Below are 21,104 nucleotides of genomic sequence, written 5' to 3'. Positions count from 1 at the left end.
TCGTAAAACGAACGAGCGAGAGAAAGCGAGGAAGAAGGGGAGAAAAAGGATTTGGACGTGAAGAACTTGTTCCTTGGACGAAACCAAGCGACACCCCCTGCCGCGACTGTGCACCAACCACAGGCTCCTTCGCGGGCCTTGCCAGGGGGTGAGGTTGTCCAAATCTCCCCTGGGAATGGAGCTTCTAGGGGGTGTGGGTGGGACGCGGGCAGGGACATGAGCCGCTGGAAAGGGCACATGGGCCCCACCAGCCTCATGTCCATAATTTGCCGTGAAATTTGCTGCCCCGTACTGTATTAGGTAGTACGAGCGCGCAAGCCTTGGGAATCAAGAGCAGCGAGAGGGTGGCCTCGGCTGGCGGCACATATGATGAGTGCGATGCGCACCTTGAGCGCGTTGATGGCCCGATGGAACAGTGCGGCGCGGGCCAGTGCTACGTAAGTATCTGTATCTGGAGGTACATGTGATTGTCTATATTTGTGGGCACCACAAGCTTCAGATCTGCTGCAAATCAATAGCATCGATGTGAACTTAGGCACTTGATGCTATATACATACTAAAATAAATGCTGTATACATACGTGTATAAACACAGTGCAGACTGGCAGCTTAAGCAGCTATGCTGTTGTTGACTCGCAACAGCTTTTCCCCCGCAAGGGCTGACAGCCAAAAAACTTGATCCGAGCTGGGCAGGTAATAACTCAGAGACAGACCGTGCCTGGACTTTGCCGTTACGGGCAGTACCACATCAAGGCACGGCAAGCCCGCATGCGTCCATGTACCTGGATCCTGCAGCGCAGAATAAACAAGAAAATCTCATCTCATCTCGGCCAAGGGCCGCAATCGAACAATGCGTGGGCCGACCGCCTGTCGTTGTTTTTGCTCTTGTTTGGCATGTCGCATCGTCACTTACACGAATAAGACAAAAAAAAAAAAAAAAAAAAATCATATTTGCTTCTCCGCACTCGTGCTACGCGCAGTGGGAGGCATCCGATCTGCATGCAAAGGCTGCTAACATCACCACGACGTCGTCCGCCGATGCAGATCGTATCGCATGCGCCAGCTACCGCCACACCAGTGCTACGCTGCTGCTAACGCTGCTGCTAACCCGCCAGTAGGGCATTTCGCCAAAGGGCCGCCCCAGCGACCAGGGATGCTGGAATTGAAAGGCTCAATTGAATTTGCTAGCGCCCCTGCGTCCTTCTAGAGCCACTTGCGCAGAGCCATGGCGCTCTGTAACAATGCGAGCTGGGAATACCACACATGATGCCTGCCCCTGGTGCCTGTTAGCCACTGACCGAAGCTTGCGCGGAATTTTCGGCAGCGAGCCAGAAACCTCTCCTTTTTTTTCTGTGCCCTTCGCAGCTACCAGTGCCAGCAGCATTGGTCAGTACCGATGAGGGGTCAGCGCAAGGAGGCCCGGCGGCATCGAGCTCCAGGCCGGTCTACTTGGCTAACGATACTTGCGCTACTTCCAGGAGGCGCACCTAGTCGCTACAGCTACGAATAGCCGACCTGTTGGCGGCCTGCTTCCCCCCCATAATTAATACGGAGCGCCTCCTCCGTCCGTATACTCTGCGCTGCACTCCTTTCGCCTGCGCAGGGCTGTATATCACTTGTCTGGTACTGCGCGCACAGCTCATATTAGCCACTCAGGTGTTTCATCGTTTCATGATCCATCTGCCGCTTAATGTTTCCCTCTGCAGCACCCGGCATCGCGGCATCGCCGTCCGGTCCATGATGCCGATGATGACGACCTCGAAGTCCAGCAACCACTCAAGACGTGACGCGCTGACGTATCTGCATTGAAAGGCCGTGAAGACAACGTCAATTGGTGGCTGCTTTGCATAGCGGGTGTGCCACACTTTCTCTCCCGAAGCTCCAATAGTCTCCGACCCGACCGTTGGATACGAGCTGTTACTAGCAGCAGTAGTACTACTACTCTATTTTGGATTCTAGCATGTTAGTGGCGATGTATGCGTAAAGTTTGACGGCATTGATCAATGTCGGCAATAATTAGCATCTGGATGACCGAGTGGTCACAAGATGAATCGGTGCTGGATTTATTATTAGCGCCTGTCTATCAACATGAAGTTGACTACATCTATGCGGAGCGCGCTCAAGTGGGACATCAATCCTCGTCATCACTTAAATACGTAGTACTCCATACAGTGCATCACGATACGGCATAGAGAGTCGTCTACATTGATGCAGTCACCCCTCTCGAGCTACAATAGCCGTGCCACCAAAGAATGAAGCAAAAAAGCTTGTCATTGTTCACTGTTACACTCCCGATTGGGACAACAGGAGCAGCAGCTGTGCCCAGATAGGTATTCGTATAAAACGCTACTCCACCATGAAGAGCTTGTTGCTCGCTTCCAAATATGGAGTTAATTTACTATGGGCTTTTGTAACCGACATCTCGTTTTACTCTAGCATTTTACTGCACTGATACGAAGACACGAAGCAAGGTGAAAGTAAAATACTCTTATTGGCTGTAAGGACTACTACACATATACTTCATACGAAGTACTTTCTATGCAAAGGAGGTCGCCGTAGTTGCTCCGATATCCATACGCGGGAACAATACGAGTCATATTGTCCAATGATTTGGCCTGGTCCGTATTACAAGCAGAGCTGCCTTATCAGTCACAGTTTGAAACTGTTTAATTATATCAAGCTGCTACTGTGATGAAGGCTCATCGCTTCCCTGGTACTCTGTAACATATTGCCACTGCCTTGCAGAAATTGGTGCCACTTTCTTCATCGTCTCCCTGCGTTGTAACGGAGAAAGCTTAAACAAACATCAACAACCCGATTTGCCGCTCGCATGGTGTCATATTACACAAACCGTCTCCAAAGTAACTTTACATGTGGCAACCTCCTTATCTATAGCCGCTGCACGTGTCATCCGCGCCGAGCCGTGCAAACAAGCTTGCTTTCTAGGTCTGGAACCACATCTTTCTTACACGTACCCACCTGACATATGCAAAAATGCAAACACGAGAAATCTGCATGATTTACTCTCGAGATTGGCAAAATCCTATCTTGAACCTAAAATTAGGAGGCATGCCCTGGCCGGCCAATCCAATGGCGATGGGCTGTGCAGATCTGCTGATTCCATGCTTGGGTTAAATGTATATCCTTCGTATATTAAAAGGAGAAACGCAACAACTGACGTCAAACATTAAGCTAGAAACTGTAAAAAGCCCATCTTGCAACATTCTATAATAATACAAGCTGCACAAGTGCGCTATAACATTCAACATTACCCCATAGTACTGACATCCACCTCCTCTACCTTCCACATGTACCACATAAACAAACTCCGATATGGTTTGAACTTGTCTGACAGTTCCACCATGTCTTGCTCCGACATATACTTCCACTTGCCTCCCTTGTTCTTGAGCTTGGCGACATCCCGACCGACAAACGCGGCCATGCCCCTCTGAATACCGAGATCACCCAGGGAGAAGACGTTCATCCTCTTCAGAGCGAAAAAGGCAAACATTTCGACGGTCCACTTGCCCAGCCCTCGCACAGCAACAAGCTTCTCCATGAGCTCCTCATCTGGCGCATCGTGAAGCATCTGCGCCGTGATCTCGCCACTCGCAAACTTCTCAGCGAGGCCCTGTACGTACTCTGCCTTGCGCTGCGAGAGGCCGGCGGTGCGCAGCTTCTCAATGGAGCATGCCGCAACGTCGGATGGAGCCGGAAATCTTTCCAGGGAGCCCTCTAGTTTGACAGGCTGAGAAGCCTCGTCTTCTGGAAAGAAGAGGGCGATGAATTTAGCCTTGATTGACCGAGCTGCCGCGCCGGATACCTGTTGTGATATGATGGAGCTCACCAAGCTCTCAAACGGGTCAATTTTCTCGGCCAGTCCTTCAGGTGAGAATATCTGGCAGTAATGTTTCTCAATCAGAGGCCTCATGCGCTCGTCCACTTTGATCAAGTGATCGCACGCTTCGCGCAGCAAGGTTGCCGTTGTCGTCGTGGTCTTGCCGCCAATAGAAGCAGCTTTTGAAGGCGACTCAGGTTCCGCATTTTTCGAAGCGATTATCCGGGACGTCTGGGGTGACAGCAGCGTCGCATTGGAAAACCTAGGGTCTGCAAGACGAGCGACAGACTTGTGAGCTGCACCTTTGTCTTCGCCATTGAGACCTACAGCGCTGGTGGTGGGTGTTAAAGGGGGGGCGACTGGTCGCTGCTTCTTGGTTGGTGTTTTGGGCACTTCTGGTTCAGGATTGGGGACTGCCTTTCTCTTCCTCTTGTTCTCCTTGGGAGGAGGAGCGGCAGCAGTAGCGGTGGGCTTTGTAGCCTCGGCTGCTTCTTGGGTGCTCGCTTTGCTACTGATTCGCGCAGAACGCCGTGTGGCCGCCATTGCTACGTGCGAGTATGTGCTGAATCTAGGTGTTGTAAGTGGTCTGTATGCTATGACCAGTGAACTCGCGTAGCTGAGTGATTTCATCCGCTGTAGGTCTGTAGATGATCCAGAATTGGAATTGGCAATTGGGCAGACACCAAATACTTATTTTCAGCTGGTGTATGAAGAATGCAAGCTGGAGAATTGAATCAACCGTATGTCATCTATGGTCTGTTACAAGATTTGCGGTACGGGGAAGCAGTTTGTCATCACGGTTCAGGTACCGACATGCGTAGCAACGCCACAATTGCTTGTAGAAAAAAACGGAGTGACATCCCTTCGATAAAGACCGGTCAGCGAATAGCTGCAACAGTGACCAGCCAAGTCGGCGCTGGGAAAAAAAACGGTAACTAATACTTCGTAAATTGGGGTATAACTTCTAAATCAGGCAAGATAATCATGAATAAACTTGCCGAGTTGGTTCTCCATATCTAGGAATCGGTCGCCGGCATCCGATTTGTTGATTAATTCCCAGCTATAGCATTACGGAGTTTACGGCGAGTAGTTGCCACTGCGGCTTGATATTTTTTTTCCAGGCTCCTTCTAGATCGCAGCCCCCGGGCCGCCATTCATGCGCATTGAAAAAACTCTCTTTTGATCGATTCTATTGTGATCTATCAATCCAGTTCGATCTCGCTTGCTGTTACTCTGCTTACTGTATATAGTTGTTTGATACCCAATCATGATGCTCATAATCGCCATTGCTGCTGCGCCTGTTGCAGTTCGTATCCCGTCATCTATAGGGTAGCATTGCCTCTCTGCTGCATTCTAGACCTCCTGATTTGAAGTAGCGTGTCTCAATTGGCACAAGCAAATGTTTCGAGACGGGTGTCGCTAATAAAACGCAACATCCTAGGTACTAATAGGAACCACTTTTCTGCCGGCCCTGGCCAGACTATGAAAGTATCCAGAATGTATTGCTTTGCACTGCCCAACGGTTAAACTTTTTCAATAGGACAGCAACAATCTGTCTGATAGGTACGCTAAGATACGGAGCGCCCTATCTCGACTTGTTCCCCCTTCTCTCCTTCGTTGGCCATTTGTCCAGCAGCCTCTCATTACAACGCTGGCTCTGTCCATTTGCGATCCTTGGCCCAATCTAGGTGTTGCCGCCTCCACTCTCGTTTTCTCAGACCCTCTCTTCTATTTGGCCCGTCTCTCCTAAGCCCGCCTATCGTCCCTAGTCCTCCTGTGTCATCCCCAAGGACTCTGGAATCGTTGCGCGACAAACGACAAGTCCCCGATTTTGGGTGCCAATTGTGATCGACATCGCAACCGATTAAACGTCCTTTGCGAACCGAGGCGCGCCTCGAGACGTCACCATGCTGTTTCCCAAGGGTGGACTCAACTGGAAGTCTGCCAAGGCGCAGATACCTCCAACCAGGGCAGTATGGAGCGCCGTGACGCGAACACGATTTATACTGCTGGTTGGCGTTACCGGAATTATTTTGTTACTATGGCGCGGCCTGTCCCATTCGGCATCGGATATGCAGAGGTAAGCAGCTGTGCGCTGGTTTACTGGTTATACGCAGTCACTAATCATTCTCTTGATGCTGCACAGCTTCTACTGCTGGGGTCCAGCCCAACCACCTATGGAAATGTCGCCAAACGATCACAATAGGTGGAATGGACATCTACAGACTCCAGTCATCTTCAACCACCACGCTCCGATAGAGGTCAATTCCAGCACAATTGAACACGTTGACCTCAACCCCATCGAGTCGACCAAGCAAGCCGTTAGCAAAGAGGAGAGGATACTCATCCTGACGCCGCTCAAGGACGCCGCTCCATACCTGTCTAAATACTTTGAGCTTCTCGCGGAGTTGACGTATCCTCATCGCTTGATTGATCTGGCTTTCCTCGTCTCAGACTCTACCGACGACACCCTCGCCGTTCTTGCCTCCGAACTCGATCGCATCCAGAAACGACCCGATCAGATCCCCTTCCACAGCGCAACTGTTATTGAGAAAGATTTTGGTTTTAAGCTTAGCCAAAACGTCGAAGAGAGACACTCATTCGAGGCCCAAGGTCCTCGACGAAAGGCCATGGGCAAAGCAAGAAACTATCTGCTTTATACCGCTCTGAAGGCTGAGCACTCCTGGGTTTACTGGCGCGATGTCGATATCGTAGACAGCCCTACTGGAATTCTCGAGGACTTTATCGCCCATGACAGGGATATTCTGGTTCCAAGTAAGGATATAATTTGCGATTACTTTGAAAGATAAAGACTTGCTAATCTCCGATGCCAAGACATTTGGTTCCACCGCTACCGCGATGGCGTGGATATTGAGGGCCGATGTAAGTGACATTTACCTATAGATCACATGCAGAATGTCGTCACTTACACCATATAAATAGTCGATTACAATTCCTGGGTCGAGTCCGACCAGGGCCGCAAGCTGGCGAATAGCCTTGATAGAGACGTTGTCCTCGCCGAAGGTATACCGCCCTAAACTAGACGTTAGTATGGATAGTGCTTACTGGGTCAACAGGCTACAAGCAATACGACACTGGCAGAACTTATATGGCAAAAATGGGCGACTGGCGCGAGAATAAGGATGTGGAGCTTGAGCTCGACGGCATCGGTGGCGTCAATATTCTTGTTAAAGCGGACGTGCATCGCTCTGGTAGGCCACTAGACCTCATTCTCTTGACGTGGGCATCTGCTAACATGTTGTTTTCTTTTCTTTTTAACTAGGCATCAACTTCCCCTGCTACGCCTTTGAGAACCAAGCCGAGACAGAGGGATTTGCCAAGATGGCCAAGCGCGCCGGCTACGAAGTCTACGGTCTTCCCAATTACGTTGTTTGGCATATCGACACCGAAGAGAAGGGCGGCAACGCTTAAGCTCGACATAAACATCCTTCCAAAGAATTAATTCCGCTTCACGTGTCTCATATTTTGCGAACTGGTTCGAATAATTCGGTTGTTATATTGGCAATGGGGGCAATACTTATACGAAGACTCATGATATTATACTTTCTGTCGGACCGGACTACCTTTTAGATACGACCAACCTCAACGTTGACGCGTCAACTATTACGGCTGGTTACGAGTGCGTTCTTTTGCATACTGTCGGCGGAGATTGTTTGCTGGGTCGCACTTTTCTTAATAATGATGAGATTGTCTGGGAAAGGCTTGCGCATGTTGGGTTGAGCCTGGAAAAGCAATGAGCGAGTTAGATCTTTTCCGCCGCGATACTAGATTCTGGCTACTTGCGTTGCGCATATTGGAGCTACTGGATTGGAGGTTGTTGCTTGTGCTATGGCGGGAGTAATGGCGAGGCTGGTTGGAACAGTTCTATGTGTTTTTGGAGTTTACAGTAGGCATGGCATATTCACGTGGCCAAACGGGCTTTGTATTTTTTCTCTCTCTTATCATTTGATAGATGCTATATCATGTTAGGAAGCCTGTTTTATTTTGACTGCGTGAGCCAATAACTGTTTTCAACTTTTTATCATGTGATGGTGTCCGAAATGGAATAACAGAACAGACATTCAAATAGCATGATCAAAATAGCCATGCGCCTTGTTATCATGTTGCTGTATCCCCCGTGACGGCCATGTTTCAGCCCTCCCTGTATTCTTCTTGTTTATTTTTCAGCTGCGCATTGCCTGGTCAGCCGACCTGCGCCCGAATTTCGGCTCTCGAAGATAAGGAGAAACTTTAACAGGCGCACGGGAGAGCTTCGGGTAAATCCACCAGTTAGGTCGCTGGGTGCCGTCATAGCAGCAACACGTACAACTTAGACGAGTGCAATCACATCAGCCGCCTGCGACTGGCTGCGCATCCCGACAACGAGACTTGACGACGTATCTCTGTGCATATAAAACCTACCAGGTACGTAACATGCGGCCAGCGCCGTTGAGGCTTGCATGGTTGCCTAGTCGCTTCTGCGCATCCCGGACTAACGACGACGACGACGACTTTAGGCTGACCCCTCCACCAAAAGCCTGCTGCGTCGGCTGCGGCATCACACCGTCATTTTGCGACCGACCAACCTCCTAGGTATCACCTTTATCGACGATTTCGAATCTCCATCATCTTTAGCACCTATTCCTCAGACTCGGTACCTCCCATCTTCTATTCATCATCCATCATGTGGGGCTGGTTTGGAGGCGGCGCCGCCGCTCAGAAGAAGAAGGATTCAGCCAAGAATGCCATTCTCGGCTTGCGAGCGCAGCTGGATATGCTGCAAAAGCGAGAGAAGCACATCATGAACCAGATTGAAGAACAGGATCAGATCGCTAGGAAGAATGTCAACACGAACAAAACAGGTATGTATACTGATATGCCCTCGGAAGTGGCGGGGCGGCAGTATTGACGAGATGAAATCATTAGTGGCCAAGGCTGCCTTGCGACGCAAGAAGACACAAGAGGGAACACTGGATAAAACTATTGCGCAGATCGCGACGCTGGAAGCGCAGATTAACTCGATCGAATCGGCCAACATTAACCGCGAAACCCTGGCAGTCATGGAGAAGTCTTCAGAGGCCATCAAGGCTATCCACCAGGGCCTAACACCGGAGAAAGTGGATGAGATTATGTATGTGACTCTGCAGCCATCTGCGGCGCTAATTTTGATTGGCTATCGATAAACTGACGAGGGTATAGGGATAAAATCAACGAACAGAACGCGCTTAGCGATGAGATTGTTAATGTGATCACGCAAAACCCGATCGGCGAGCAGTTTGACGATGGAGAGCTGGAAGATGAGCTGGAACGCATGCAGCAAGAGCATCTCGACGAGCAAATGCTGAACACAGGCCAGGTGCCCACAACCGATGCAGTCCACAAGATGCCCACACCATCGCATGCAGATCGTAAGTATACTCCTTCGGACTTGCACAACATAAATGGTACTGACATTCAAAAAGCTATATCCAGCAAGAAGGTTGCTGTGGAGGACGATGAGGAGGCTGAGCTTTTGAAGCTTCAAGCTGAGATGGCAATGTGAGCTGCCTGTTGTTGAATTACGAGTCATCACAGCATATGGGCATTTCGCGGACCGGCGTAATTGGTGATGTACTGATTCTGTGAATACGGCCACTTCGCTTCACTCTACCTTGTTGAAGGAGCATATTTTCTGTGTAACTCCTACGCAGTCTGACTTACTGGCTTCTTTCTTTTTCCCACCCCCCTTTTAACACGACTGGTGTTGTTTCCCTGGCGTTGGCGTCTTTGAGGGCATGGTTAATATTTCTTCTGGTGTGTGATGGGTAACAGTTTCTTTCCCAAGGACAGGAGAAGCGAAGGACTCCCGTCTCAGGCTGAGCAAGCCGCATTACGGGCAATGACATTTTGGCGCTCTCTGGTACAAAGGGAAGAACTGGCTCTGGGTAGTCGAGGGTTTATTGAGCTGATTTGGTAGAGAATTAGATGCCAACCAAAGATCGAATCTAAAGAGAATACTTTTCTGTTTTTATTTTTTTAATTATGTGCTACAGATTTTAGTCTATACTGCTGATGGCTGGCCATGTCATCTTTGCTGTCGATATTCACTTTGTGTCATTTCCCAATACTATCGTGCAGGCGGTAAAGAGAATCTTAAATTAAACGGATTTCAGTAGGCGCCCCGATGCACCCCTATCTGTAGAAGCACATAATCGAGGCGGTTACGTATCATGAGACGGCAACTTTGTTATAGACTGAATTAGACTTGATGCTGGTCCGATGGCCATTGCAGCTGTTCAAGAAAAAAAAATAAGCATAGATTGGGCCATATCTACGGCTATATTGGACGGTCTTCAGCTGAAATCGCCCTGATTTCCCAAGTGACTCCATTCTCGAGATTCAGATCTGAGAGGTGATGCGGTCATCATCGTACTAGTACATGTATCCACGCTGTACTCCATAGTGGCACCAGAAATAAACGCGGTGACGTGATGAACTCTTTGCCTATCAACATCCTGCAAGTACACACATAGACTATTGAATCATATCAACAAGGATCACTCTTCTGGCAAAGACGCCGAGGACCACTGATATCCCAAACAGCAAGAGACTCACCAGCGCAGAGCCGCCACCAGTGATTGATTGGACCAGCGGCAACGTCAACGGGCCAAGCCGCTCAACGCTGGAGACCATTGCACGTGACATCTGCGGGACCTTTTCCCCAGCGCCAACGAAATTGGAACCCTTCTACCTTTTTTTTACGCGCTTGCTATTTAGGCGCCCTGAAGCTTCTTTGGAGGCGGGAAGCTCCACTGGAAAACCGGACCCTCCCCTGTCTTATGGCCATCATTGGACGAGACGGGCTGATATGCAGTCAAGCGCCCAGGCGGGAATATGCACAATGAGCTGGGAAAAGCAGAGAGAGAGGAATCTGGGGGAGGGCAAAGGCGTTTCCATGGGCGTGAAGCAGGTGGCCAAAAGAAAAAGTTGTTTCTTGTTTGCCCTTGTTTTCCCGCACTGCTGACGGATGGTAGTTGAAAAAACTGGGAATAAGACATGGGGCTGGGCGGCTGTGATGGGCGTTTGATTTGCCCTGCAGCTGAGAGCAAAGCCAGCAAACCATGGGGCTTTTCTGCAGGAGAGGAAGGAAAAAAAGACGGTCCTGGCCAGCGAGTGCTTGGGCCGATGCAAATTTGGCTTTGCGGGCGCGTATCGTGTTTCTGGTAGATAGTAGTTCAATGAATAGTTCCCCCCTCCAGGACGGTTTGGACTGATCTCTTTCGTTTCTCGTTTCGTTCTACCAACATCTCCTTAACCACTTTCTTTCTATTTTCTATCTCCTTTTTTTTTTGTTTGGTATTTCCTTCTCCGTTATTTTTTGTTTTCTTATTCTTGTCTCCGTAATTGTTACTCCGGGCTCGTTTCATTTCTTGTTTCCTTTTTGTACGACATACCGGTTTCCATAGAGCGAGAACACCATACCTTCGTTATTCCTTCTTTTCTGCTTTTAGCGTTTTGAGTCATGTTGAGATGCTGGTCGTCTCTTTTATAATACCCCGATCTTTCTTTAGGTAAGTTCTACTGCCTTCATGTGGACGATGTTATACATCACGGTATAATACTCCAACACTTGAGCCAAGTGATGAGCTTGGGCTGCCTATAATGGCAAATACATGATGGAAGAGATGTGAATGGATTAAAAGCTTCTTTTGTCTGACGCTGACTCTTTCCTCTACAGATGTTTCCTAATAGCATGTCTAGGGGGCTCCCTTCTTATATGCTACTGCTATTAATCACACTCATTTACACCGTAACGGCGGCACCCCTCAGCTCATCAGCAGGCCTCGATTCTTTCATTCCCAGTTGTGCGATTCAGTGTTTCGATTCATTCCTTAATATCAGCTATGGAGACCAGACTGCGAGAACATTGGCGGCACTTTGTCCACTCATTGGGGCATATGGATTCACAATCGGAGAGGCGGCCGTCCAGTGTCTTGTCGCAGAGAGAGCAGCAGGTGCCTGTTCTAATCAGGTCGCAAGCAGTAGGTCCAACGATGACTGGATGATTATATGAATGCAAAGCTAACTAATGAAAAGACGCGGTGATTGATAAAGCCTACTATATGTGTTTTGGTCAGCCTGATGCTCTGTTGCCCACTCACACCGTCATCACAGCCACCCTTGCTATGCCAGTCTTTGGCACAGGACCGATTACGTTCCCGGCAGTTAGCAAGACCAGCCACCGGACTTCGATTCCTACAGCAATCCCCAGTGAGACTCAGTCGATATCGCTTCCATCAACGCTGGTTACAGATCCGACCTCGCTATCTAAGCCCAGGCCGTCTATGACTAGATCTACAACTAAACCTACGGCTACTACCACAATTAGACGAACGTCGACGTCTCTAGCCGAGATTCTAACGACTGATCCAACGAGTCTGGTGTTCACCAAGACTACTGCAGCTACAACCGAGACCAGTACCAGTACTAATATTCCCGATGGCGTAGTTGGCGGACAGGGTGAAAAGAAGGCCTCGACGCCTCTCAGCAATGGGCAAGTAGCTGGGATTGCCATTGGTTGTATTACCGGTGCAGGATTTATCGGCATTGGAATCGCAGTTTTCTGTCGATGCCTTCGAAAAAGAAGATCTAAATTTGGCAGGAAGATGAGAAAGGATGGGCGATTACTGAGGGATTCGTGGGGCCCAGAGAAGCCGAAGGGCGGTGGAGGTACTGACTCCTGGATTGTGAATCAACTCCGAGCGCCCCTTGATCCTGGCCCTGTGCCTGCTCCGACAAAATCGTGGTATAATCGAGCGAGCTGGAGGCCTAGCGCCATTGGACTGGCAATATCACCTTCACGTACAAGAGACCCGACCCGGGTAACGACACCAACATCGACGAGGCCAATATCCAAACTGCTTCCAGCCAAACCTGTTATGGGCCAGGGACCACCAAGACTAGAGGTGTCGCTGCCTAGCCGGGACGGCGACTCCCATTTCGGTGCCGCGGCATTGATAGGCGCGGCCGCAGCCGGTGCAGCTTCAGGAGCGGTCATGAGCGGTGCCATGGCCTCGTCCTCATCGCCCAAACCTGCGGCTCTACCCAAAGCCCAGCCCATGGCGAAACCTGCGATTCGTGAACCAACAAAGACCACTCAATTCGTCAAAACTCGAAATCTTACACCCCCTCGGATTATTACACCTCCCAGAGACCTCGAATCTCCTCGAAGCAAGCCTCGGTCACCTTTGGCGCTGAAGTTGATCATCCCAAAGAAAGGGACTTTCAAACCATTCGTACCCATACCCGTCATCAACACCAGGCATGATAGTTCAACCACGGAGTTTGAGGAGGATGGTAGGACGTCGCTCTCACCGGGTGGCCAAATCTGGAGGCCACCTTCAGCCGATCCTCTCACAGCGACTCCCTATTATGTTGCAGATAGGAATGGTAACTGGAAACTTGCTGATCCGATACGAGCTCAGGAGATTGCAGAGCTTGAGGCCTCTATAAGTCCATTGACGGCTGCTCCCAAGTCTGCAGCACCCAAGTTAGTCGCTGGTCTAGGATTAGCCACAAGAGCAGATGAGGCTTTGGAGCTTGTAAAAGCTGCGAGTAGACGAGAGGCAACCCGAGCAGCCGCGAAATTGAAGGCTGCTGAGCAATCGAGGGAAGATGGTCTGGGCATAAGGATTGCCCCAGAGAAAACGATCAGAGCTGTGGAGCCATCGCTTTCTTCGGACGAGGAAATTCAAGAGCAAGAGCAGGATCAACAGCCATATGCCCCGCGGCCCCTTTTCTCAGGCAACGGTAACAGCAGCAACTTTCGCCGCTTGTCATCCCACCGTCGGTCTTCGACACGGTCTCTGACCCGCCCTCGAATTACTTCTACCGATAGTGGCGTGACCACCTTTTCGACTTCCACAGAAGACGATACTGAGTTAAGATCACCTCCTGGAGGAGAGCAGCTGGGTAATCTATCTCCTGTAGTTGAGTCTCCTCGGTCTATACGACCCAGAAGGGGCAAATCGCCGACCCAGTATCCCAAGATTCCAGCCAGCTTGAACGCAGCAATACCCTCTTCGGGAAACTTGACCATCGAGATGGCTACTTCCAAAAGCGAGAATGCAGCAGGGCCTTCTAAGCCGGCCATGGCTGACCGTCCTGCGCAGAAAAGCCCGAGTTTCGGAGCGCCGCTTGCTGCTGGTACCATGTCTTCGAACGATAGCAAGACAAAGCAACTGGGGAAGAGGCCCATGGGAAGTGATGCTGTAGGAGCTCCTAATGCTATCAGAACCGGCTCGCCTATGATGAGAATGGAAGGTTCAGCGCTTCGATCAGACGAAAGATATCAGGGACCGCGCGGTCAGGCGCCTCAGCAACCCAAAATGTCTGCACAGCCAAACGGGCCATACCCACCGCAGCAGAATCAGCAATATCCTGCACCAGCTTACCAAAGGCCGACGGGTTCCAACAACTACCACATGCCATACCGGCTCCCTCCACACCCAACTGCCTACAGGCCTAATATCGATTCTTCCGGTTACCCCTATCAGACTCGCCTCCAAGAATTCAACCAGGGGCCCATGACTTATAATATGCCCTATGCTCCTCAGCCTAATAGATACCCGCACCACCATCCGAGTGATCACCAGCCCCCCTTCCCACAGAAGTCTTCTGCCCGACCGATGTCGCAGCTGCCACAGCAAAGGCAACAACCGAATCAGCGTCCACAGCAACAGCCTCAGCAACAGCAACAACAACCACAGCTGCGACCACAGAGACAGCAACGGCCGCCATCTCTAGGACGTATGCCGCAACAGCAGCAGCAGCAGCAGCAGCAGCAGCAACAGGACTTCTACCTGCAATCCGCTTCGTCCTTTTACCCAAGCGACATCCCCCAGGGTCTCCTCCCCACCAGCACTTCCACAACCACCAACACAAGCGTCGACTCCCAGTCATCCTCCCTCCTCGCCAAGCGTCTCGGCACCTCCCGCGCCGCCAACATGGCCCTACCAGCCCCTCAAGCCCTAACATCTTCATCCTCGCAAAACAAATGGCTTCGTCAGGGCCAAGAGGGCCAGCAGAAGCAGCCCTCCACACCAAAAATGCCTCCGCCGCCCCAGGAGCCCGCCGAGTTGCCCGCGACGCCCGTGTGGAAGCCCCGGTTGACTCCTACAAGACGCGGAGATGACTTGTACTTGATTGCACGGTAAAAAAAAGCTGGTCATCTTATTTCTTATCTGTTTCGAATCTGTTACACATAACGTATATATCACATTCATTCCGCACCATGTACACATATTAAGAAAAGCGGAAGAACTTTGTCCTCCTTGGCAAAGAGAGAAAAAAAGAGAAAAGAAAAGAAGTCATCAATGGGTTTATGAAATTGGTTTTTGTTTGTCACCCCCTTAATCTTTCTATCTTTTCTTTCTAGTTATCCCCTCATGTTTGTTATGAAATCTGGTTGAAGAGTACCCAGCAGTTATTTACAGTTAATATTTCCTTTCTTTCTTTCTTTTCTACTTGTCGCAACCGGCTCCCCGGAGAAAGCCCCATGTACAATAGATAAACGCAGCACAGGAAGAATCCTCGTTTCATTTGTAGCAGCATAAACATATGCAGCATATCATTTTTTGTCTGTACGGGTCAAAGAAGAATTAGTGTGTTATGTATATTATTAGTGGCTAGCCTAGGTATTTCAAGTGTTCAAAAGCTTCCTGCCTCTTCTTCTCCAGTGCTGCTCACACCACAACCTCAATGTGATATCTCCGAACTTTAGTGGTTCCTTCGATGGTCATCTTGGCCTTCGTTTTCCTCCGCCACCGTTTGACTCATGACGCATTCTCTCTCCACAAAGCGTTTCAGAGATGGTCTTGATCCCGATGCCTGATTCCCCATATCTACCATCTCAATATCCTGAGCTGACTCACTGGTTTCGTCTGATCGACGTAACCGTCTTGAACCCCTCTTCTTTACACTTCCCAGCCCGAAAAAGTCTTCTACATCGCTCTGGATATCGCTTAGTTTGTCATCCAAAGCCTCCAGTCCTTGGTTCCACGCTGCTTGGTTTAGATGGGCATTCTCATCAACCAGCTTGTTCTTCTTTCGGATCTCTTGCCATCGTGACTTGCTCCCAAGTTCAAAGACATTCACCCTTCTCTTTTTGCCAATAGGGTTTCCGAGCATAGCAGGTCGCCATGCTTTTTCCTCTTCAACAGCCGCTTGATGATCATTGGGCATAGAAGCACGCCGTATGGTCGATCTTCGACGAGCCTCAATCAACCGATCCATTTCTTCCATCTTGGTATTCGGTATAATCTGCACTTCCGTAAACCGAGCCAAAATTAACAGTAGCATGATGGTGAGAATGAAAAGAATACCTGCTACTACTCCAGTAGCTACCTGTTGACCCAAGGTTCTGGTGACCAACCCACCAAGGGCAGTGGCGCCCGCTGCAAAGATGAATGCCAGAGTATGAATAGCCGCAAAACCAGCAGTGACTCTCGGGAAAGATGAGTAATTGGTTCGCTTCTCAGACTTTCCTGATTTGCTGCGTTGGCGCCCCGTCATTCCAGGTGAAAGGTCAGAAGTGTCGAAGCACTCCATCACTAAACCATTGCATTCTGCAATTGCGAGGCATGATAGAAGTCCTATACAGAATGCAAAGACTGTTGGCACTCCAACGTGCATCGGAGGTCCAGAAGATACGGCAGCGTAACATACTCCCGCCAGAGGCAGTAGAATGGTAAAAATTGTGCGTCGAACGAGATGTGATGACCATGCAATCCTCCTGTCCATGGTTGCTTTGTTGGTATTTAGCTGCGCTTGACGGGACCGTGAAAAAAAGCTGGCTTTTTGAAAAGGAATAGCCAAGATGGCTCCAAGAGCGACGCTGCCAACAAGTAAGCCCACATTTGGAGACCGAAGTTTATAAAATTTAGATGTCAAAGACCCTAGCAGTACAATTGTTAACACTACTTGCGCGTAGATCCACGCAGAGTAGAGGGCGAGGATCAAGAAACCGGGCTGGCGAAGCATCTCCAGAGTGAGAAGAATGCCATGATAGACCTCCTGCCCCCACCATTTCGGGCCGGTCTTGACTCTGTGCATCATGATCTCGCCTCGAGCCACACGTCGAGAAATATCACCCCCAGTCCTCACTTCTGCCACCGATCTTCTGAACGCAGACCGGCGGACTTCGGGACAGAGGACATTGAGGAAGAGTACAACCGCAATCATGATGATGCTGATATAAAAGCCCCAGGTTGGTGGATATTTATCAATCACGCAAGCACCAACAAAGAAGCCAATGCCAAGGGAACCAATCCAGCACCAAGTCCAGATGCCTAACCAAACCCCCATACCGCCGCCATGCCGTCTTGCGTCGTAGTGATCAACCACCTCTTGGTGAGGATTTGTGTTCATGAGCGATGCACCAAATAAATCTGTCAGAATTGAATGAAAATTCATGCTAGCAAACCCAAGTGAGGCCCCCATTAATGCTCGGGATACAAGGAGCATGGCTCTCCACATCCCTGTGTTGGTTAGCCTATGCGCGTTGACCGCGAGTGCTTGAGGGAATAGGAGAGGCATAGCAAGGACGAGGCTCGTCATGATGTATGGCTTCCGTCCATGTAGCAAGGGAAGTGGCCACAGAAAAAAGGTAGGCAAGGCCAAACCCAGAAAACAGCCCGTGTTTCCGTGGACTGTGGCATGAGACTGATCGATGATATAGTACTGGATTGAAGGGACTAAACCAGCATAAACACCAAGAATAACGCCAATCAGTGCGGTACTGATACACGCAACAGTAGCAACGAATCTCTTGCGAATTGGCGACCAATCTCTGGCTGTGGGTTGCCGTTTGCGCGACTTGGCCAAACTGAATCCCTGGGCACCGCGTAGACTGATATGAGATCGGCGCCGGAGGTTGATTCCATGATCAGGATGCGCTCGACGACCGGCGGCCTCTCGCCCTGGAGGATCGTCCTCTCCAGATTCGTGTGAAGCATGCCGTGCATGCGAACCTCTTGATACAGATTTGTTTTTACGAGATTGGCCTTTTACAGTAGTATCCTTTGTTACTCTCGCCAAATCATCGTACTGTCTTTTACGATTCAGCTTCTGTGTCCTGCCCGAAACTTTGCGAGGTCCTTGTGAAGCATAGGTCGGCCCTTTGATGCTGGATCTTCTCCCTGGCACAGCAAAGGAAGCTTCGGTTGCTACTTGAGGCGGAACCACTTCCTGCGGAATATTCCTGGTAGTTGCACTTTCACATGTATTGGAGTAGTTTTGTAATATTTCATTCAACCGCGGGCGTTCGGGAGCGCCAGCGTATGTAGCCGCATGCTGGTATAAAGGCCTCTTCTGCTGGCTGTCGTTGTGGATGTCGACATCCTCAAGCCGGCCGGGACTCTCATGAGTACAGTCTGATGTTCCATTATCTTGAGAAGCTCCATCTTGGCCACCAGGTACACTATGACAGCGAGAATGTAGTGTGATTGATGCCCGGTGAGGCTTAGGGCAAGAAGGAGTGTTAGTACGCTGCACCACTTCTGAAGCCAATGCGATAGCTTCATTCATAAGCTTTTCAAGGTCATTGACAGCGCGTTGAAATATTAACGGATCGATCTTCGGTTCAGATCTTCCAGAATGCGATGAAAGGCCTGTCATACGGCGGGAGGGGAGGATGTTGGATAACGCTATATCTGACTGCCTTCGTTGCTCTGCTGACGAAGATCTTTTGGCTTTATTCTTTGGCGGCAGCTCTGTGAATTTGGAAGTATAAGTTTCGGGATATTTGAGGATTTCACGTAGCCATTGAGCAGTGCGTTTGTAATCCAACGTTGAGCCAAGAGAGTGCGTCCGTGCGGACGAGCCATCGGACACTTGTCTCTGCAAGTTTCCCTCCTATGAGTGTAGAGACTGGCCTGATCCTATTTGAAAATGGGGCTGATCTTGAGTGGCTGTGGCATTGGGGTCTTGTTGAACAGGTCCAACCTTGGATGCCGAAGAATTGCTTTCATGTCCGCTTGATGAAGGTTGGACTGTGAAAATGGGACGGATCTTTGAAACTGGAATTGGAGAATGGATTAAATTTCCAGAAGGAGTATATCTTCTGCCCTGGTATGGATTTTCGGCTCCAAGGTCTTCAATTTCGGTCTCATTTTCTATCTGTGGACCGTTATAGCTGTGTGAAAGCGCCGATTCAAATTCTCCCATAATTCTCTTTGGCAAAATTCCTTCTAGGTTTGCATGGTGGGGGAGTTGACCATTACTCCTGATTTTAATGTGCTCTGACCTAAAGTTTATTGGAGGAAACTGATGATGAAGCGAAGTTTCGTCGCCATCTGTTCTAATATATGGCCTGACTTTTAACTCATGGCTGTGGTATTGATGGCTGTCCCCTGAGTGTAACTCTGGTAGAAAAGCTCGAATATTGGAAGATGGGAGCACAAGCCCCTGTGTTTCCTTTACTTCCTTTTTGATGCTATCTCTAGTTGATCCCATTGCAAGCTCAGGGTGATCGAGCCCCGAGTCAAATGGCTGGACTTTATTGGCGGAGCGGCTATAGTTTAGCCCATGCTGACCTCTGAGATTCACTGGATGATGTGACGGATGGTAGAAGAAAGCAGGGCGAACTTTGACCGCAATGCTGTGGCCTTTGTGACGGTGGATAGGCACTGTTACTTCAGTGACAGAAATATCACCACTGGACAGCACACGATGCATCTCGCCGCTCATCATGGAAATATCGGATACCGGAGACGACGGCTCTGTTGAGGAAATCAAGCTTCGAAATCCTGTTGAGCTGATTCCATAATCGCAGAAATCGGCACCCTCCAGCAGCCCAGGGTGGTGTGTGTCGGCATGTGTGTCGGCATGCGTGTCGTAGTTGAGCAGGGGGGTTGCATTGACACGCTCTCGGTCGATGAGCCGTATTGGGGACGAAGATACTATCTTATCTTGTCGATGAACCAGGGAGTTTAGTCGGGGAAGTGCAGATGCAGGTCTGCTTGGGATAACGCCTCGATTTTCGAGCTCTGGCTCGGATGGTTGGGAGGGTGTCTTGATAGGGGGAGATCGACTGACCACCGGTGGCGCGGGCAAGTCTCTGTCGACAAGGGTCGGGCCGCTGGTTGAAGTCTTCAGCAGGTGGTGTCTGAATGCAGCAGCCTTGCTAACGGATATTTCGGATATATCAGCTGTCTTGTGGCTTTCTTCAGGCCTCAACATGGTAAGGGAAGGGCGGGCGCTGGGGGCGGGCGTGTGATCGGAGTCGCCAGCCTCCATGTCGGCTTGATATTGGGGCTGCTGGACCTGGGCGTAGTGGGAGAATGTCAAGAGCATCGCCACCTGGTCGACTGCCACCCCTTGCTTGAGAATATGCGCTCGTATACAAGCCGGCAAAGAGGCGTGTGTTGAGCAGACGCCGGAGTGTCGAGCGAAGAAAAGGGGGCTTGGACCGGGGGGAGCAGATTTCAAAAGTTCGCTCGGATCCAGTAGACCTTATATTCGTCGAAGTGTTTATTTGAAAGTAAGCGGCGATATCGTGGCTAAGAGCTGTTGGAGGGTGCAGCAGGGAAGAAGGCTGATGGCCTTTCGGCACCAGAGTGCAGACGAGGCTGTGAAACCATGCAGCTTCCGCTTGAGTAATGATTCTGGGTTAAAAATACATCTGAAACTTGCACAGGGAGAAGAGAATAGGGATGCAACACGAAGAAAAGATGCGGAAGAGGTCGGTGATGGACGGAATTATGCGAGAAGGGAGGAGTGTGTCGAGCTGGGCGAGTGGCAATTCGTCAGCCAAATGCAGCTTATCCTTATCTGCGTCTGTTGACATTGACGAAACGAGCCAGAGCCGAGACGTTGGGGATGCACCTTCCCCGTGAATCTCAAATACCTAGTACCTGCGTACATGTATCCCTCTCTGTGCGTGTATCTCTGTCACTTTTTGGGGGCGGAACTACCAGCCATTCAAAATGCACTTGAGGCGGGAGAGACGGTAGGGGGCAAAAGGGGCGACCCTCAGAGCTGGGACGGCAGCGTAGCAGTGGCAAACATCTGCCCTGCAATGGCTGCGGGTCTTCATTACAAGTGGCAGCAGAATAGCTATGCAAGTTGCTTAGTTGAGCTGTCTGACTAGTAACGACAGATGATTCATAATATGCCCCCTTTGGGCAAATATAAGCCTATTCCGTTTAATCCGTAGAGCTGGCACGCAGATACGGCGCAAAAAGAGACGCGGCCAATATGCAAGCGAAATCCCAGTGTCATTAGTTTGC

At 50.0% G+C, this 21,104-nt stretch overlaps 5 protein-coding genes across 5 annotated transcripts; 3 read left to right on the top strand and 2 right to left on the bottom strand.

Moving 5' to 3' along the window:
• Positions 1-3,191: 3,191 nt before the first annotated feature.
• Positions 3,192-4,380, bottom strand: GGI43DRAFT_381307 (DNA-3-methyladenine glycosylase II; the record flags this gene model as incomplete). The annotated part of the gene is made up of 2 exons (XM_083203108.1): positions 3,192-3,224; positions 3,286-4,380. The coding sequence occupies 2 exons, from the start codon at positions 4,378-4,380 to the stop codon at positions 3,192-3,194; spliced, it is 1,128 nt and encodes a 375-aa protein (XP_083063460.1).
• Positions 4,381-5,181: 801 nt separating this feature from the next.
• GGI43DRAFT_295278 (Anp1-domain-containing protein) lies at positions 5,182-7,863 on the top strand. The gene is made up of 6 exons (XM_083201439.1): positions 5,182-5,917; positions 5,984-6,612; positions 6,673-6,720; positions 6,781-6,861; positions 6,915-7,049; positions 7,121-7,863. Exons 1-6 carry the CDS (start codon positions 5,745-5,747, stop codon positions 7,267-7,269), a joined length of 1,215 nt encoding a protein of 404 aa, XP_083063459.1. The 5' UTR covers positions 5,182-5,744; the 3' UTR covers positions 7,270-7,863.
• GGI43DRAFT_398420 (Snf7-domain-containing protein) lies at positions 7,861-9,935 on the top strand. Its single transcript, XM_083205217.1, has 5 exons — positions 7,861-8,262; positions 8,355-8,699; positions 8,764-8,968; positions 9,037-9,245; positions 9,300-9,935. The coding sequence occupies exons 2-5, from the start codon at positions 8,522-8,524 to the stop codon at positions 9,377-9,379; spliced, it is 672 nt and encodes a 223-aa protein (XP_083063458.1). The 5' UTR covers positions 7,861-8,262; positions 8,355-8,521; the 3' UTR covers positions 9,380-9,935.
• A 1,210-nt stretch (positions 9,936-11,145) lies between these two features.
• On the top strand, positions 11,146-15,313 carry GGI43DRAFT_295282 (uncharacterized protein). Its single transcript, XM_083201440.1, has 3 exons — positions 11,146-11,387; positions 11,555-11,858; positions 11,914-15,313. Exons 2-3 carry the CDS (start codon positions 11,555-11,557, stop codon positions 15,030-15,032), a joined length of 3,423 nt encoding a protein of 1,140 aa, XP_083063457.1. The 5' UTR covers positions 11,146-11,387; the 3' UTR covers positions 15,033-15,313.
• A 281-nt stretch (positions 15,314-15,594) lies between these two features.
• GGI43DRAFT_421242 (uncharacterized protein) lies at positions 15,595-20,169 on the bottom strand (the record flags this gene model as incomplete). The annotated part of the gene is made up of 4 exons (XM_083207920.1): positions 15,595-15,617; positions 15,651-15,719; positions 15,750-18,729; positions 19,192-20,169. The coding sequence occupies 4 exons, from the start codon at positions 20,167-20,169 to the stop codon at positions 15,595-15,597; spliced, it is 4,050 nt and encodes a 1,349-aa protein (XP_083063456.1).
• Positions 20,170-21,104: the final 935 nt, after the last annotated feature.

This window comes from Trichoderma evansii, assembly GCF_050947405.1.
Source record: "Trichoderma evansii strain SZMC 28006 chromosome Unknown GGI43scaffold_4, whole genome shotgun sequence".
In the NCBI taxonomy this organism is placed as follows: domain Eukaryota; kingdom Fungi; phylum Ascomycota; class Sordariomycetes; order Hypocreales; family Hypocreaceae; genus Trichoderma; species Trichoderma evansii.
The sequence above is the reverse complement of the archived record's forward strand: the minus strand, read 5'-3'. Positions and strand labels throughout refer to the sequence as shown.

Coding starts and splice junctions, on each gene's coding strand:
- GGI43DRAFT_295278 (XM_083201439.1), top strand. CDS start 5,745: ATGCTGTTTCCCAAGGGTGGACTCAACTGGAAGTCTGCCAAGGCGCAG. Junction 6,613..6,672: donor CAGGGATATTCTGGTTCCAA/GTAAGGATATAA, acceptor TCCGATGCCAAG/ACATTTGGTTCCACCGCTAC. Junction 6,721..6,780: donor CGTGGATATTGAGGGCCGAT/GTAAGTGACATT, acceptor CCATATAAATAG/TCGATTACAATTCCTGGGTC.
- GGI43DRAFT_398420 (XM_083205217.1), top strand. CDS start 8,522: ATGTGGGGCTGGTTTGGAGGCGGCGCCGCCGCTCAGAAGAAGAAGGAT. Junction 8,969..9,036: donor GAGAAAGTGGATGAGATTAT/GTATGTGACTCT, acceptor ACGAGGGTATAG/GGATAAAATCAACGAACAGA. Junction 9,246..9,299: donor CACACCATCGCATGCAGATC/GTAAGTATACTC, acceptor ACATTCAAAAAG/CTATATCCAGCAAGAAGGTT.
- GGI43DRAFT_295282 (XM_083201440.1), top strand. CDS start 11,555: ATGTTTCCTAATAGCATGTCTAGGGGGCTCCCTTCTTATATGCTACTG. Junction 11,859..11,913: donor TTCTAATCAGGTCGCAAGCA/GTAGGTCCAACG, acceptor ACTAATGAAAAG/ACGCGGTGATTGATAAAGCC.